Below are 17,705 nucleotides of genomic sequence, written 5' to 3'. Positions count from 1 at the left end.
TTCCAGTAATGAATTCAATTAGGCTTTACGCAGAAATGCCACAATAATGTAAATTAATGGACTGCTTTCACAAAACGGTCAATTGCCAAAAAATTCATTCAAAACTTATTTCATTAAAATAAAATTTTTACGCCAAATTAAATATTGGTGATATTGAAATTTTAGATTAGTGAAATGTGGAAGATTTGGGAGACATTTATGCCAAATCATTTGACAAGGCATAGAATTCAGCGTTTTAGTTAAAATTTTTGCTATACTTGTATTTTCAGTTAACTTTAAAAAGAAAAATATTGTTAAAATTTCAGACTTGAATAGATTTGCCACTTGCTAGTTTATTATGCGTTAGAATTAAATCATCCGCTAATATTACATTTGCATGTTGCCAAGGCTAAATATTCTTGTTTTATGTTATTTACTATTATCAAAGTTTAATGGTAATCACAGTGTTCAAGGTCACCAGTTTTCCCAAAGGTCATATCATTTTCAAGGTGATTAATAAAATAGTAGGCATGATTCAATTAGCTAGGAAGGCAGTTTCAAATTGCGTTACTTCCTTTTAACTTGCTTAAAATTTATCAAATGAGACTTGCTCCAGCCTTCCATTTTTGGGGACTGTCCATTGTCAACTTTTGGGGATATCAGATTGAAAATTTTTTAAATTTAGGCAACATTAGAAGCTGGGCGGTCAGACGCCACAGTCAGATTCGGCAGGTAAATGTTTAAACATAACCCCAACGTTTCAAGGCATAAACCTTCATTTGTGAAAGCCATCTGAATGTAAGTCGAAAATTGTACCTGGGTTTGTTAATTTGGGGTGTGGGGCGGAGTGGTTGCGAGGGGAGGATGTTTTTGTACATAAATTGTAAAAGATCATATTCCTGTTGGGCTTAATTAAAAACTGCTGAAACATGTTTTCAAAATTTAGCCCATTTATAGAATAAGGTATTTGAAAATTAGAGGACAATTTTAAAGAAATAAACACATCCACCTTGACTTTGGTGCCACTTTAATGCAATTTTTATCATCTCGGGCCTGGTTTTCAATTCCACACTCCACTTCTGTTCCGGGAATTAAAACTATTGATAAATTTAGAATCCTCACAAAACTTTCATGGTCCTAAAAGAATATAAAGACAAAAGAATTACCTCCATGTGTAAACTTGGAAAAGTGGTCAAGCGCTAGCTTAAAATTTAAAAATTCACTTGCCTCATAGCTGTTGCCCTTATCATTTCTTTACTTGTTTAATAGCGCGTTTGTAAGCCAACATCATGAATCCTGATTCAGACTGCGCGAAGCGCAGGCGGTCTGATCTATATATTGCTTGGTGGGGCAAACCCCATTTAGGTTGGTTTTGTCATTTTAATTTTGTTTTTTTTATTTCAGTGATGAATTATGCCATCAAAAAGCGCGTGATTTACGGAAGCTTGCGGAGCTTACAGCCATGGTGCTGACCTTCTGTGCACAATCCAATACGGGCATGCGGCGTTACATTCATTCCGGCAAGGATTTGGTCACAAATAAATCTGTTAAATAACCTTTTAAAAAAATTTGGAAAGTTTTAATGGAACTATGAAAGATATACTGTTGAATACGATTTAATATCAAATTACTATGGAATTTTAAAATTTAATTTCAGGCCCCATTACATTTTGGGGTTGTTAAATTCGTCGCACTTTTCTTTTTCCAAAAGGTAAAATGAAATATTGTTGAGGCGGCAAAAAAAACCTTTACACCCCCAGATTGAAAATGAAATTTTTGGATCTTTAAAATAGGTCAAACTATGTTCAAAGGGCACAAAAATTCGTTCCACCACAAAAATAATGATTATGAATATTAAGCAGGCAGCAGTAAATGATTAGTTCTTGGTCTGGCGGAAATTTTGTGTCTCACAGCTGATAAAAAACCCATGCAACGGGTGGGGGGGGGAGGAGTTTGGATTCAGTATTCGGTCGAAGGCCATGTGGTTAAAAACACTGGTTAAATTGCTGGTAAGCTATCAGGCAAATAAGTCAGTTAGGTGGGATTGGGCGGCAAAGATATGAGCCAAAATTGTGGTTTAAAGTCTTGCTTTAAAAACCAGAAAAAATAACAAAACAAGAGAATTACCTTTACTGGTAACTTGCTCTATACCAGTTAAAAAGCCCGAGTTCATTTATCTCCCCCTTACAAAGATTAAAACCACGTTTCCTGGCTTAGATGTAGAAAAGTGATCCATCTTGGCATTAGCCCCTTTGCCACCAGTATACAGCCTTGCCATAGTTTGGGAACTCTTTAGTCTGACCCAGCTCTTTACTTGCCTGCTAGGATAATTTGTATTAGCATTTTTTGTATTATTTTGAAATCCCTTAAAAAACCTTTGAATGGACCTGATCCAAATTCAAAAGAGGGCAAACCCATTTCACAAAATTCAGCCCCAATGAAACAGTGTTGGCCCCAAAGATGAAACAGGCTGCCCCCAAAGATGTACAGACTTTTTTAATAGTCTTTTATTAGCTATATCCCCAGTTGGCACAGGAAAAATGTAGATATTTTCCTTCGGTGTTCAGAGAATTACAAAAATATCCCAAAAGTGTAAGAAAATGTTATTTTAGTAAATAAAGATTTTAACGTGGTTGAAAACTGGTTTATATTTGGATGAACTGGCTTAACTTAATTTACAATGTATGTCATATAATTTCTTTAGGTACTAAGATTTTCATTTAATGCCAACTCTATAATATTTATCTTGCAATCTAAAAAAATACCCCCAAATTTAAAACAGAAATGACATTATTTATTTTTCAACAAAAAATGCCCATAATTTACTAGTAATTTTATTTGAAATTATACTTGCATAAACTACCATTATTTTATAGTCTCTTATTACATATAAATGACAGGGCTTGAGCTATTTATAGCTTATTACATAGAAATTTTACCTGTCTTAACAGAAAAATATCTTGATTTTCTTGGAAATGTTAGGGAAAATAGTAGATTTTTTTTTTTATCTAATGTTGAATATTTCATATTTTGTGATCTAACTAGAGGTTCTGCTTAAAATTTCTCTCATACCACAGTAGCCAGAAAAACTGTTGACATGAGGTGTTAATGAATATATTTCATCTTTGTAATAAAAAAAAGAAAAATAAATATAAAATCTGCCTGCCTTTTAGAAGACCCGTTTGTATTTGAGTGTAAATTAAAAAGCTATAACTGCAATAGCTATGAAACTAAAAAATCCTACAAATATTTTTTCACCAAAACATTGTGATCTATTCACATATGTTATTTTTGAGTTATGGCCCCCCTTATTAAGTATAAAAACAGCGTTTTCAGGACTTAATGTCACGTGTAATTCCATAAATATTTACTGCTGCAAGCCATGTATCTAATTTTTAATCATCATGTGAATTTTTTATGCACTATTACAGTTTAACAGGGTTACAGCCCTTGATTTTAGCAAAATTATTATATGTCACAATGACATAAATATCCAAAAAGTATTACAGTTACTGTTGCTGTTTATTGTACAGATAATTTTTTGACCAAAACAATGGATTGTGGGGGAATCTTTGGTTTTTTTCTCTCCTATAGACAACATTTCTAGCTACTTTCCAGGACTCGCCCCTTTTTATTTTGGTAAGCAAGAAAAATTGGCCTTCTATATTAAAATGAATAATTTCTTGTTTATTTGAACAAAGATATCGTAATAAATAAAAATGTCTAATTTGGGCAACTCTGGCAGTTTTTGCATATCTTGACCTAAATGTTTCCAGAAATTGAGATGCTCGTCTTTCCCCCCTTCCTGTATGCAGATATGATATCTAACTTTTTTAATTAAATGCCCTCTTTCTTTGTCTTCGGAACAAAATGACATATTTAGATTGCTTATGTTATTTTCTGGAAATTGGAGAAAGCATTACTAAAGGTCTCTTAATTAAAGTAATGAAGGGTTTCTTGTTTTGATTTATTAAAAAAGAAAATTATATGACATTTTTAATTAAGAAAATTTATTATATATCTGTAACCAAGATATTAAAAAATGGGTAACAGGGCCACTGTCTAGTTCTTATGGCATTATGAAAAGTAGAATAGATAAAAATATGATTGTCTTCATTCTAGGGAACTCAGAGATAGGAAGTTAATTTGTTCGGTTCAAATGTTATTGCTTAAGTTGTTATTGCTAAGCATGCTATTTTCGACCAGCACTTGAGAATATTGTTACCCTAACTTCAGGCGATTACTTGGGTTGTTATGTTTAACAAATATGCTATTACATTTGTTTTATTTTTGTATTCCATTGAACAAAGATTGTAAATTCTCGACATTTTTGCGCCATAAGGTTCTTCATAGGTATCCAAATGTAATTTTGTTGTAGGATGGTACTTTTCCCCAATCAGTGAGTGATGGTTGTTTTTTTCTGTTTTCATGAATGTCAAGATTTTTTTAGAAAATATCCTCTATTCTGTGCATTTTCTACAAAATGAATTAAAACATGTTTAACCAGTATTATTTACTGTGAAAATTCTCAAATAACCGAATTTTGGGAAATCCAGCTTTGCCCTGCATGCTTTTTGGAAATTCAGGAAAACAGGGTCCATTCCCCAATGCTCTCGAAGGGAATTTCATTAAATTAAAATACCCCAAAAAAATAAATAAATAAAGTGAAATAGTAAAAGACGAAAACTTCATTCATTGAAGGGGAAATTAATACAAAGTATTATCATGGCCTCCGTGCTTGAGTGGTTAAAAGGTCGCTGACTTGAGATCAACTGGTCCCTCACCCGCTGTTGGTTCCTGATCCTTACATTTTCCGGCTCGAAAATCTTTCCATTGAGGAAGCCAATCCAGCAGGCTTACGTAAGGTCGGTGTTCTACCCGGGTGCCCGCCTTGTGCCTGAAAAATTGCCCAGAGGGGCTCCTGGGGTCTTCCTCCACCAATAAAAGCTGGAAAAAAATCGACGAAAAAATCTTGGCGGGACGCTCTAGGATGGCCCGACTTGAGTGTACGGTCGCCCATATGGGCTTTCCGGCGGCGACCTTAAATAAACGTATTTAAAAAAAAAATGCATATGCAAGCAGACCTGGCTGTACGGGTGTAAAAAGCAAGTCATTTTTAGCTCCAACTCAGTTCTGGTTAACATGACATTATGCTCATTTCTTCACTGTCAGGCTGTGATTACTTTAAGTTGCTCATTTCAAAAGATTACTTAAAACAATGGCAATTGAACAATAATTGATAATTACGAATGCTTAGGATGAAATATTAAAACGGCCTAAAGTATAAAAAAGACTGCCTCACTCTTTTTATAAAAATTAAACATTATATATAATTTCCGAAGGATATTTATGTGGGTTACGATGGTTATGGATTATTCAGGTGACATTTAATGTAAAATTTAAAGCAAATATTACAAAATGTATAGTTATTTTTACATGTAGTTTTACCTAAACACACTCACCATTTATTCTTTGATGTGCATAATGTGACTCCTTTAAGTCTCTTATCCTAACATTAGGTCAATGTTTTTGAGTAGTGTGTGTAGACTGGTACAAATAGTAGTACAAAACTGTGACACTCTATGTTTCAAAGAATACCAACCAATCCTACAGTCTCTTATTTATTGCCTATTGGTTGACATCATATAATACTCATTCTGTTTTCATGTCTGGTTCAGTATCTGCATGTTCACATGCTTGTAAATTTAATTTATAACTTATATAGACATTCTTCTAAGAGGATAGGTTTTCTAAACATCTGTGGCCTGTTGTAATTCCATTCATCTTGAGTGTTTAATAATGTTTCCATTTAAAATTTATAGAGGAAATAGTCAGCAATAGTTGAATAGACATTATTAAAATACTTAGTCGCAGAAAGTTTTCAAAGGAAAAAGATAGGTAATTTATTTAAAAAAGGAAAAAGATAGGTAATTTATTTAAAAGAAAGGAAAAAGATAGGTAATTTATTTAAACGAAGACTGTCATAAATGAGAAGGTAATTATTTATATGCACTATATCAGCAGTGGGGGTCATGTGACCTGTGACATATAAGCTGATCACCATTAGAAAAATCAAAGTGCTGCAGCACTGAATGCGACGGACATGCAACCGGAGAAACATTTAGGTTTTTTTAGAAAAAAAAATAAAACACAAAATATATAACAGAGAAAATTTGTTCCATACAAGGAGCAATATATTTTGGGTCCCAATCTGATAAAATCCAGATTTTCTACTTTCAAGCAGAATGAAATATATGCCTAAATCCCTGGTCAAACTTGTAAATCAGTGTCATTATCGATTTATTCCTAGAAATGATATGTAAATGGAAAAAAAAACTTTCAACGACATATTTCTAAGATAAAACCATGCAAATAGACTTCAAGCATAATACATTATACCACGGATAAATCCGTGATTATACATGTGAGAATGTTATTTAGAATTGCTTCGTGTTTTAACATAGTGGGCATATAGACAATAAAATATATTAAGTCATTTGTATTTTTATTTCTTTTGGATATGTACGTATCATTAAAACTATTTTTGGTTAAGATCATCAGCAATTAAAAGTCACCGTATTTTTTAGATTTTTTAGCTCGACTTTTCTATGAAAAGGGGAGCTATCCTACTCGCCCCGGCGTCGGCGTCGGCGTTGGCGTCACACCTTGGTTAAGTTTTTCGTACCACCCCACTTTATTTCAGAAGTATTACAAGTATGGCTTTGAAACTTACCATACTTGTTCACCATCATAACCTCCATCTACAGACAAGAGTACATAACTCTGTCAAGGTTTTTGACAGAATTATGGCCCTTTTTTGACTTAGAAAGTGTATTGAGCTTGGTTAAGTTTTTTGTACCACCTCACTTTATTTCAAAACCATTGGAGGTATTGCTTTGAAACTGACCATACTTGTTTACCATCACGACCTTCATCAACAGACAAGAGGACATAACTCTGTCAAGGTTTTGACAGAATTATGCCCCTTTTTGACTTAGAAAATACATTGAATATGGGTAAAATCCACTTATTGCCTTAACCCTTTGAGATATTGCTTTTGAAACTTTTAATGCTATTTCACATCATTACCCCCATCTGTACGCAAGAGAAGGTAACTCTGCAGGGATTTGTTTTTTTAAAATTAAGGCCTTTTATCGACTAGAATCTTGGTTAAGTTTTTTTGTACCAGTCAACTTTTTGACTGAACTGGTTTGAGATATTAAATTGAAAGTTGGAATACTTGTTTACCATCATGGTCCCAAACATGGGCAGGAGAAGGTAATTCTGTTAAGGATTTTATTTGAATTATGGCCCTTTTTGACTTAGAAACTCAGTTAAAATTTTCATTCTTGTCCACTTGTTGAACCTAACCATTTGAGATATTACTTTGGAAGTTGGAGTTCTTATGTGCCATCATGAGACCTATCTGTAAGCAAGAGAAGATAACTCTGTGAAAATGTTTCTTGATTTGTACTTAGAAATTCCTAGTTAAAGTCTTGTGTGCCCTTAACTGTCAAAGTTTTGTTTTATAGGCAAGCACTAAAAAAGTCGAGCGCGCTGTCCTTCTGACAGCTCTTGTTTTATTTGCAAGGGCCAGAGCACATCGTTTTTATTTTAATCTACATGTCACAAATTTTTTTAAAAGCACTATAGTGTTTAGTTGTCCTTTTCATTTTCACACTAAATTACATTTTCAACTTGTTTGCTTCTTACAATTGTATTGAATTTCTAAAAGTATTGCATGTGAACAAAGTAAGTATCTGCTGGTTTATAACATGTATAATATGTGTACTCCCTACTGTCCGAAAATCAGCACAGGTAAAGCAGAATCTATTTTAGAATAGCGAAGGTTAACTCATATCGTGACCTAAGAAAATGTATCTAATTTATTAATAACTGCTGAATATTCAGCTAAAACCCGCGGTATGAGTCACGAAAATAGTTCTTCTTTTATTAATGCGCGAGTTTATTCTAGAGTCCAAAAAACTTTTATTTGTTAATAATTAATGTTTTGTATAATGTAGAAATATTTATTTCCTACTAATAATTTCATTGGAACTCAGAGCTTACACCTTATTATAGTATAATTTTGCTGTCCTACTTTTTCGAACAGCGGTAAATCGTTTTCGGCAGTAATTTGCATATTGGCGCAATAATACTACGGGACTACAACGTTTTTATCAATCACATACGTCCATATTTTAACTTTGATAACTTAATTGAAATTGAAAAGCGCTAAATTATGGAAGATTTTAAGATATCCCGACATAGTATGGGAGTTTTAAAGGATCAAATTCATGTACTTTTTCTTGGGCTGTTAATCGGTTGAGGACACTTTGCGCGAGTGTGGCAGACGAAATCCCATGTAGATGACTTAGCTCTGAACGCGCCTGAGGGCGCGTCCGTCGCAAAAATCAAACACATACATGTGTCAACTCAGGCCTGAAATGCTATACAGCTAAAGACATTCAATCCAGACTGATAAGCTAAATAAATAGGAAACTGTACCTTACCATAGCTTTAGTAATAACACTGAATAAGACATTGACAATAAATGACCATTGTAAAACGCATCAAATGGATTGAGTGAATAATCTAGACCTACATCAAATGGACTTTTTATATTGAAAAACTATTTTTAGTCTCCTCATGTAAAAAACCTCAGTTGAGACCCTTTAAAGCTGTATACTCATGGTGGTAAAGGTGAATTCATTAAAGGAGAATAGTAAGTTAAATTTCCAGGATAACCTTATTAAATAACAACTAATGCCAAGTTTTCTAAATAAGTCATATTTTTTCTCTTTTGTACTTTTTAATAGATCTCTTTTTTTCTTTATTTTTCAGCCCCTCCTGTGATATTAGATATGGTGGACTATGAAAAGTAAGTCTTTAAGTTGATTCAGTATTATGATAGTAACTAATTTGTTACTATATACTACTATTACCCTGAGCCTCCTGGTGGGGAATGTATTTACCCATGTGACCAGTGCAGACACGATTTAAAGATTAGCCGGCACATTTAATTCCCTGCTGTTTGTTTGTGGTCTGCACTGTTGGTTATTCAGTCATATTAGTATTTATTTTTCCACATGATGAGAAATATTGTATAAAAAATTGCATCTAAATAAGTAAAATAAATTGTTGATAAAACAAACTCAAGAAGTAACATATAAAAAGTTTAAGAACTGTATTGATATTCACAACCCCAGATAGACTTTGAATGTATTTTGTGAAATATGACAAACTTTACAATTTTTATGCATAAAAGTTTTGTTGTTTATAACATTGGTAAAAAAAGATCTTTTTTTAAAGAACTTGGGTCTTACATGTAGATTATACATGTATTAATTTATTTTTTGCTTCATTTTTCAGAGGCCAGACAGCATTACATAAGGCTGCGTGGTACCAGCGCAGGACTATATGTTGTGTACTGGTAGAGGCTCGAGCCTGTCTGACCAGGAAAGACAACCAAGGTAACACGCCAAGAATGCAGGCATTGAGAGCGGACGACAGGGAACTGGCAGCTTATCTAGAAAGTAAGCGGAAAAATATCATGACATTTAGAGCATGTTTTAAGAAACGGGTTTCTCAATTTTAGCTTTAGCTTGTCTCTTTCGAAGAAAAAGTTGAGTCATTATGATCGTGGCATCGTTGTCATTGTTCAAAACCTAAAATGTAGCCCATAATTTTGATTATTATTATTTTTTTTAAGTTATCAGTATGAAACAGGGAATACTTGCTTATCATGACAAAATGCAATTGTTAAACAAGGGGCATAATTCTGAAAACAATATTAATGGAGTTATGCCCCTTTTTATTACCTTAATTTTTTAACAGACGAGCGTTAACTCGGCATGCAGTGCTCTTGACTGTGCTTTAATTTAAAACTTTAGAAAAATTTCTAGATCTAATTTACATAATAGGAAGAATAGATCTACTTGATTCACTGAGCAATTGTTTTTAAGTTGTAAGGCAATAACATATATATATTATAACATAATTTTTTTCATATTTGTCAGCAGTAAACTGGTATGTTAATCAAGGTGCAAGGGAAATCTATAATTAGCTAAAATCAAATAAAGTCCCTATTTATAGCTACAAATTTTTTTCAATTTATGATATTAGATCTATAATTAGGTAGTAAACAAGTCATAGTTGATATAAACCAGTCTTCTTGATTGGTACACAAGTTTACCACAACCAGTCTCTGTACAAAATTGTTTTGGAAACCAATCTGCACTCAAAGTTATTAAACCAGTCTACACTCAAAATTATTATTAAACCAGTCTACACTAAAAATTATTATTAAACCAGTCAACAACCAAACTTATTATTATTCTAAGCCAGTTTCCTGTATAGCAAACCAGTCTAAAGAATAAAAATTCCAGTTGCTAATTTGAATTAATGATGTTGTTATTCTGTAAAACTTATTCAAAACCAGTCTTAGACTAATTAATTACTGATTCTTCTTATGTAAAATCAGGCTATTGATGTAATTTAATAAGATATTCAAAACTAGTCAACTAATGGAAAGTTTCAGCAAATGTTTAAACCAGTCTGATGATTTTTCAGATTATGAGAAATTATGGATAGGTGCCTCTGAAACTCAGCCGCCAAATATAACGTAAATTTCCACATACCTACATATATTATATGCACAGATAGGTTGCTTTATAATGCACTATGATTATTAATCAAGGAAAATACCCATCATTATTTTATTCAAACGCCACCTGGACAACAATGTTATTTTTTCAGAAAGATCATTGAGCTTGAAAGAGAAAATCTTCAAAACCAGTATAACCAAGAAAGAAAAACACTCGACCATGTGGTTTTGTTAAAATTCTCGCATCTGCTTAAATTAAGGAATTATACATGAATATTAAGTAGGTTTTATTGATAATATTATCTCATAATTATATTCTTCTCTGGGATTTTATCCTTTTGTCTTCAGTATGCTTAAAATAGCTTTCAACACTCTTGCAAAACTTAATTATAACCTTGATCAGCATGTATGTATTTGAAGGGCTATTTACTTATGTTAAAGGCTATGGCTGAGGGGTTGCCTGTAAGTGTTGAGGCATCAGAATTGCAGCCACTGTATATCCCTGTGTGATCATTACAGGAGACTAAATAGGTTTAAATTACTGAAGTCTATATGCATCTCCTAGCTCCAGTTAGGATAGGTGGTTTTGAACACCCGAGGTTAGCCAAAAGCATCTTTCCTGTTCCTGTGATATATGACCTAAATTGGTGTTGGTGTGTCGTAAAACCATATATTTCTTAGAATCTTATTTTGGGTATCATGTTTTTGTCATGCTATAACTTGTATTTCAATACTTGCACTTAACTGAGCTCCACTAAGGTCAAAAATTATAAGAACATGATATTTGAAATCGTACTTATTAAGTCAGTTAAAACGGAAAAATATGGAAAAGATAAACAAGAAATATACTAAGAATTTCATTGAATATAAATAATAAGTATGATTCTAAGTCCAATTTAATTAAAAGCATTATGAAACGTTTTTCATTTTCAAGTGATTTTGTACAATAATAATGATTATTCTGAAAAAAAGCTTTGGGAGCGAATGATCGGAAATATTTGTGTAGAACAAAATAAAGAACGGTTTAAAAATCTTGAAAAAAAAATTACAGCTCTATCAGACAACGTGGTGGAGTCCCTGTAAGTGACAAAAAACAATATGCAATCCATCGCCAATAGTGTGAAGCAAAGTTAATTTGTGTATTAATGCAATCTGACTGTACTCCAAACAGCTGCTGCCTAGTTTAATTAATGCAATATAATTAATATTCTGTTGAAAAAAAAAAAAACTTAAACCAAAGAGTTAAAAATTTAAAACAATACAACCATGTCTGTAATTCAAATTAACTGGGATAAGAGTGAATAGAAGCATTGTGTAATGGCTTGTACATGTACGGGGTAACTTATCTGTCTCTGTGTTTGGATCTGGTGAATATTAAACTTGTTGTCCAGAATAGTTGCTTTTAATCTTACCTAGGCTATCTGTTAATTAACTAACTGAAATGAACTAGTAGTAATATTATAGTAATAGTAGTATATATCTAGCATCAGCACCAAATATAAAGGCCGCAAAATATCGCTGCCCCCTCTCCCTCTCCCTACCCAATCCCAGTGATTTTTACCATTTCTGGAAAAGATTTTAAATTTCCACCTCAAGCCCCCTATCCCAGAAGGAAAAATAAATGATTTTTGCCATTTCTGGAAGACAAAAAAAAAGAGAAAAGATTTAAAGTACCACACTTCTTGTCTTAAATTGCTTTACATTTCAAGGCAGTATTCAAGAGAGATAAAAAAGTTTCGACCAAAGTCTTTTATGTAACAATTTCTTCCATTGGTCAGTTTTAAATCTTTGCCAAGTAACAGTCTGAAAAAAATATATGAAATTTAAGCTATGATTCCCCTTGTTCACTTATAAATACATCTTTGCACACATTATTTTGCAAGCAGGACCTAATTTTAGTTCTTTGAACAGGACTTACTGGAATCTTTTTCTATTTGACTTCAAAGGAAGAAATGGGTACTTTATATTTATTTGTTAATGCAAAAGCTTTTTAATACATTGGCTTTGCAATACATAGTTACTAATGCTGTAGTTATATTTTTGATAGAAGATGGATCTGTCCCTAAATGAAATAATAGGTGGATATTACATGTAAATATTTATTTATTTACAGGAAGATATTTTTATGTTTTAAAAAATGTTTTTGAAAATCAAGCGACACTACAAAAATACTAATAGCAATGAAAACTGGAAACAAGTCCCTATAAATAGCCAAGGTGTATGAATATCAAATATAAACCAATGAGAAGTTGTTTTGTTGATGCTAAGAAACAGACACTAAAAATAGAACTAAAAAAGGTAAACAATCCAATGAAGCGTAATTAGTTATTTTAATGCTTAAAATAATTCAATTACTTTCCTTAGATATCAAAACGTAAAACAGATATAATTTAATAAATTTATTTGTCCTAAGTGTCGCAAACAAGATCTAAAGTAATGTATAAATCAACGACAAAGTACTTTAGAGATAATCAAATAACCGCCATCCCTAAGCCCAACAAACTAAGGCAATCAAAATAAACAACACAAAATCAAAAATTTTTTTTTACCTTAGACCGCAGAAACAAAATTTATATACAGGAATCTTCTGAAAGATTCAAAATTTTAACACAAATTGTAGAAATAAATGAAATAGTAATTTGAATCAACAATTACTACCATATGATTAACATAATATTATATATATATATATATATAATATACAATTACAACCTTAGAATAATTTGTTATGACTTAACTGCCCAGAAGGTTAACACATCCAACTGTAGACAGTATTTCTTCAATCAAGAAGAAACTCATAACAAAAATAATAATTAATAACTCAGCGTAGAAATAACCCTCAAGAAGAAATGACCCAAACGATTTGAGCCCTCAGTATTCAAATGTAACCCTCCATCTAGATTGGCAAAAAGAAATCTTTTGATCTGCCCCTTAAACAAAAATGGACGGAAAGATTTCACAAACTTCACATTCAAATCTTTGGACATTTCTTTTTCAAAACAAGTATTGACTTGTTTGATAACTGACTCAGTTTCATCCTTATCCACCGGCCGAGGAAGTATAGAAGAAACGATAATATGAATGTCTGGTTTTAAACGACGGACTGTTGCAATCAAATTTGCCAGACCAGATAAAATATAGTCACATGAATTGCCATTGGCAATATTATTGGTACCAGCATGAATAATTATATAGTTACTAGAACCAAGAGACAGCTGTCTATTCTCTAGAAGAAAATTGATTTTACCGATTGTAGCACCTCTGATGGCTCTAACTTCAACTCCCTCAATCGGTGGTAAGTTTTTTATCATAGAATCCCCCACAATGATCACCTTCCTGAATTCTGAAATTAATTAGGTATTCAAAGATAGAATACTTTGAAATACAAAAGAATACTTTTGAAATACAAAATACAATATATAAAGACTTCAAATATATAATCATTTACCCAAAAAGAAAATTCTGCTAACTTAAATAAATGTCTGTCAATAGTAGAGACAAAATTAAGAAAATTATCAAATTTCAGTAAGTGAAATTCTGCCAACTTGTGTAAACATCAAGTTATAACAGATACTCCATTAATTAAAATGAAGCCACATAAGTAAATAAAATTATAACATATTACATAAATAACACTGTTCTTCAACAGTTGCTATGAACAATGTGTTTTCTATATGTGATAACTTGTCACTAACACTGCCCTTCAACAGTTGCTATGCAAATGGTGTAATTTCTATATGTGAAATTCTGCCAACTTGTGTAATCATCAAGTTATAACAGAAACTTCATTAATTAAAATGAAGCCACATAAGAAAATAAAATCATAACATATTATGTAAATAACACTGTCCTTCAACAGTTGCTATGAAAAATGCGTTTTCTATATGTGAAAACTTGTCACTAACACTGCCCTTCAACAGTTGCTATGCAAATGGTGTAATTTCTATATGTGAAATTCTGCCAACTTGTGTAATCATCAAGTTATAACAGAAACTTCATTAATTAAAATGAAGCCACATAAGAAAATAAAATCATAACATATTAAATAAATAACACTGTCCTTCAACAGATGCTAGGCTAATAGTGAAATTTCAATATGTGAAAGTCTGCCAACATGTGTAAGCATCATGTTGTAACAGATACATCATTAATTTAAATGAAGCCACATACATGTAGAAAATAGAACTATAACATTAGGGCCTACATAAAAAACTCTGTCCTTTAACAGTTGATATGCAAATTGTGAAGTTTTTTATATGTCAAAATTCTGCCAACTTGTGTATTCATCATGTTGTAACAGAAACTCCATAGATTAAAATGAAGCCACATAAGAAATTCAAAATTCAAAACGTAACCAAATAAACACTATATATAATAAGGAACTTGAATGTCATAACAATTTATACTACCCTTAATGAATACTTAAGATAATTGTAATTGAAAATCTGCCTACTAATTGAAAGACCTTAAATATTATATCTAATCATATTTTAATTTATTACTAATGAATTTTGATACTCTTAATTTATCTTGAAAAGAATACTCTATATACTTTTTATAGGCATCCGACTTCCAGTCACCCATTAATTGAATAAGATCTGCAGGTAAATTAAGCCTAAAGGCATAAGTAGCAAAACCTCTACGAAAAGAATGAGTAGAGAAGTCCTCAGAATTTAAACCAATATTGTCAATACAAGATTTCAATTTTCTCATAAAGATTGCATATGTAACTGGTTTATTAGAGCCTAGCGAAAACAAAGGATCATTAGCCTTGCCAGGAACTACCTTAATCATATTATTGTAAGCAGATACAGGACATAAACAAGAATGATCTATACTGTGTAAAGGAACCTCTAAAATCCGTTCTCCTGCTTGTATAGTTTTTGACCATTTCATCTTAACCAACAAATAAGTGCCTAAATTGACAATATCTTTTCTCAACAAAAACTTTGGATTCTGCAAATCTCTTAAATTTGTTGGTACCAAGTTTGATTTTCTAGCCAATAAAAAGAAGGCAAATAAAAACAAACACCAAAAAACAACATTATCAACTTGAGTAAAATCTAAACATTTAAAAATACTCAGCAGAATTTCTGGAGTAATAGGAGTCGCCTGTTTATGCAAATACAGTTTTTGTTTACTTATCCCTTTAAGAGATAAATTTAGTAGAAAATTATTAATATGTTCCACTGAAGCACCTAGTAACAAATGCATTGTTTTAACACCACTGATGTAATTTCTAATTGAATCAACTGATTTCATGGATCTACTCAGAAACTGAGCATATAATTGAAGTGTTTCAGTAGAAACTGGCAGAGAAACCAAATGAAAATAGGTACAGAAAAGCAGAAATGCCTCCCATTGAATCTTCAAATTTTTCCATGTACCTTCAGCATAAGCTTGTTTGTTAGATAACATAAGATCATGCTTCAACCCCATAAACTGAACCTCTGAAATTTAAAAAACAATTAAACCACTAATTTAATGTAAAATCACCATGGATTTAAGATATCAAAATCAGTACTTTTAACTGAAAATTCTTTTAACCTATAATTCTTTGTTAAACTAAAGAACTCATTACGATGAAATTCCCCCTGTTCAAATCTTGATAAATGGTCAGCTAAACGATTCTCTGATGAAGAGATATGTTGAGCTTTAATTTCAAATTCATAAACTGCAGAAATGAAGCAAATCTCCCTTATGTATTTTTGAAAGAAACGGGCATTTAGCTTTCCCGGAATTAATAGCAATACATGTAGAAAGATTATCACACAAAATGACTATCCTTGAATGCCTAAAATTAGAAGCCCACAGATGTAAACAAAGTACTAAGGCTAGCATCTCTAATGCACCTATATGTAAATTAAATGACAAAATTTCTGAAGGAAATAAAGCATGGAAATAATTCCCTTCCCAAAAACCACCACAGCCTTCTAGACAAGCATCACAACTTAAAATAGTATCAGGCTCACACCAAGGTCCTAGATACAACAAAGAAATACCATTATATTTTGGCAAAAATTCATTCCACCATAGCAAGTCTTTTTTAACCTCATCAGGAATGCAATGTTTAACCCATTACTTCATATACACGCCTTTTAACGCCTTTTTCACCCCCCCCCCCTTTTTGTTGTCTCAAATGATGAAAAAATGCCTTATTTAGGCCCCAAACACTTGTTTTTGTTTGAGAAATGTTGTTAAAAAAAGTGACCTCTTTTTCGGCGCGGCCCCCCAACCAAAAGATACATCAGGGGGTTGCCAGAAGGGGGATGTGCCCCCTTCTGTGTGGGGGGGTTTGAAGGGGGGCGGAGTCCCCCTCATCGCCAAGAAAATTTTGGACTTGTGAGAGGCTGTAAATGACCCCAGATTGATCATAAGGTAACGTGTAACCAACGCTGAAAAGCATTTGACTCTATCTGAATCCATTGAGAAGTTGCAGCACTTTGAAATCAATTTTGATGGAAAAAATCAACGCAAAATAGTGATTTTTGGCAATTTTGAGATGTCCCCTCGTTGCCATGGTAACAGAAAATTTAAGCCTGAGCATGTTGTTGCAAGGGCAATGGTCCAGTCAACATTTGTGCCAAGTTTGATTAGTGTTGAAGCAGTTTTTATAGTATTATAGCAATTTGAACTTGTAACGGGAGACTTTTCAATGAAAACAGCCATTTTTCACAAAATGCTCATGAAGCAATGGGTTAATGAATAAAATAAAAAAATCTACAAAACAACAATTTTTCTTCAAATTTATATGACAGACCATGTTTAAACATGAAAAAACGCGATTAAGGGTAATTTCAAGTATTTTCATCATTTTCTGTTAACCCATTACTTCATATACACGCCTTTTAACGCCTTTTTCACCCCCCCCCCTTTTTGTTGTCTCAAATGATGAAAAATGCCTTATTTAGGCCCCAAACACTTGTTTTTGTTTGAGAAATGTTGTTAAAAAAAGTGACCTCTTTTTCGGCGCGGCCCCCCAACCAAAAGATACATCAGGGGGTTGCCAGAAGGGGGATGTGCCCCCTTCTGTGTGGGGGGGTTTGAAGGGGGGCGGAGTCCCCCTCATCGCCAAGAAAATTTTGGACTTGTGAGAGGCTGTAAATGACCCCAGATTGAT

The 17,705-nt window shown here is 32.5% G+C and overlaps 2 protein-coding genes across 3 annotated transcripts; one reads left to right on the top strand and one right to left on the bottom strand.

The window, feature by feature from the left end:
* Window positions 1-8,774: 8,774 nt before the first annotated feature.
* On the top strand, window positions 8,775-11,028 carry LOC132735328 (diacylglycerol kinase zeta-like). Of its 2 annotated transcripts, none has more exons than XM_060722270.1 (3): window positions 8,775-8,860; window positions 9,352-9,515; window positions 10,738-11,028. In XM_060722270.1, exons 1-3 carry the CDS (start codon window positions 8,844-8,846, stop codon window positions 10,818-10,820), a joined length of 264 nt encoding a protein of 87 aa, XP_060578253.1. In that variant the 5' UTR covers window positions 8,775-8,843; the 3' UTR covers window positions 10,821-11,028. The 2 variants fall into 2 exon arrangements, with proteins under 2 accessions (XP_060578253.1, XP_060578254.1); XM_060722271.1 differs by lacking the exon at window positions 10,738-11,028 and adding an exon at window positions 10,552-10,719.
* Window positions 11,029-15,012: 3,984 nt separating this feature from the next.
* On the bottom strand, window positions 15,013-16,288 carry LOC132735327 (uncharacterized). Its single transcript, XM_060722269.1, has one exon. The coding sequence runs from the start codon at window positions 16,022-16,024 to the stop codon at window positions 15,065-15,067; it is 960 nt and encodes a 319-aa protein (XP_060578252.1). The 5' UTR covers window positions 16,025-16,288; the 3' UTR covers window positions 15,013-15,064.
* Window positions 16,289-17,705: the final 1,417 nt, after the last annotated feature.

Source organism: Ruditapes philippinarum, unplaced genomic scaffold (assembly GCF_026571515.1).
Source record: "Ruditapes philippinarum isolate M1 unplaced genomic scaffold, ASM2657151v2 ctg12516_1_1_1_1, whole genome shotgun sequence".
Classification (NCBI taxonomy): domain Eukaryota; kingdom Metazoa; phylum Mollusca; class Bivalvia; order Venerida; family Veneridae; genus Ruditapes; species Ruditapes philippinarum.
The sequence above is the reverse complement of the archived record's forward strand: the minus strand, read 5'-3'. Positions and strand labels throughout refer to the sequence as shown.

Excerpts from the sequence above, each read along its gene's own strand:
- LOC132735328 (XM_060722270.1), top strand. Across the intron at positions 9,516-10,737 it reads ACTGGCAGCTTATCTAGAAA|AAAGATCATTGAGCTTGAAA; the intron begins GTAAGCGGAAAA and ends TTATTTTTTCAG.
- LOC132735327 (XM_060722269.1), bottom strand. The coding sequence starts at position 16,024 with ATGGGGTTGAAGCATGATCTTATGTTATCTAACAAACAAGCTTATGCT.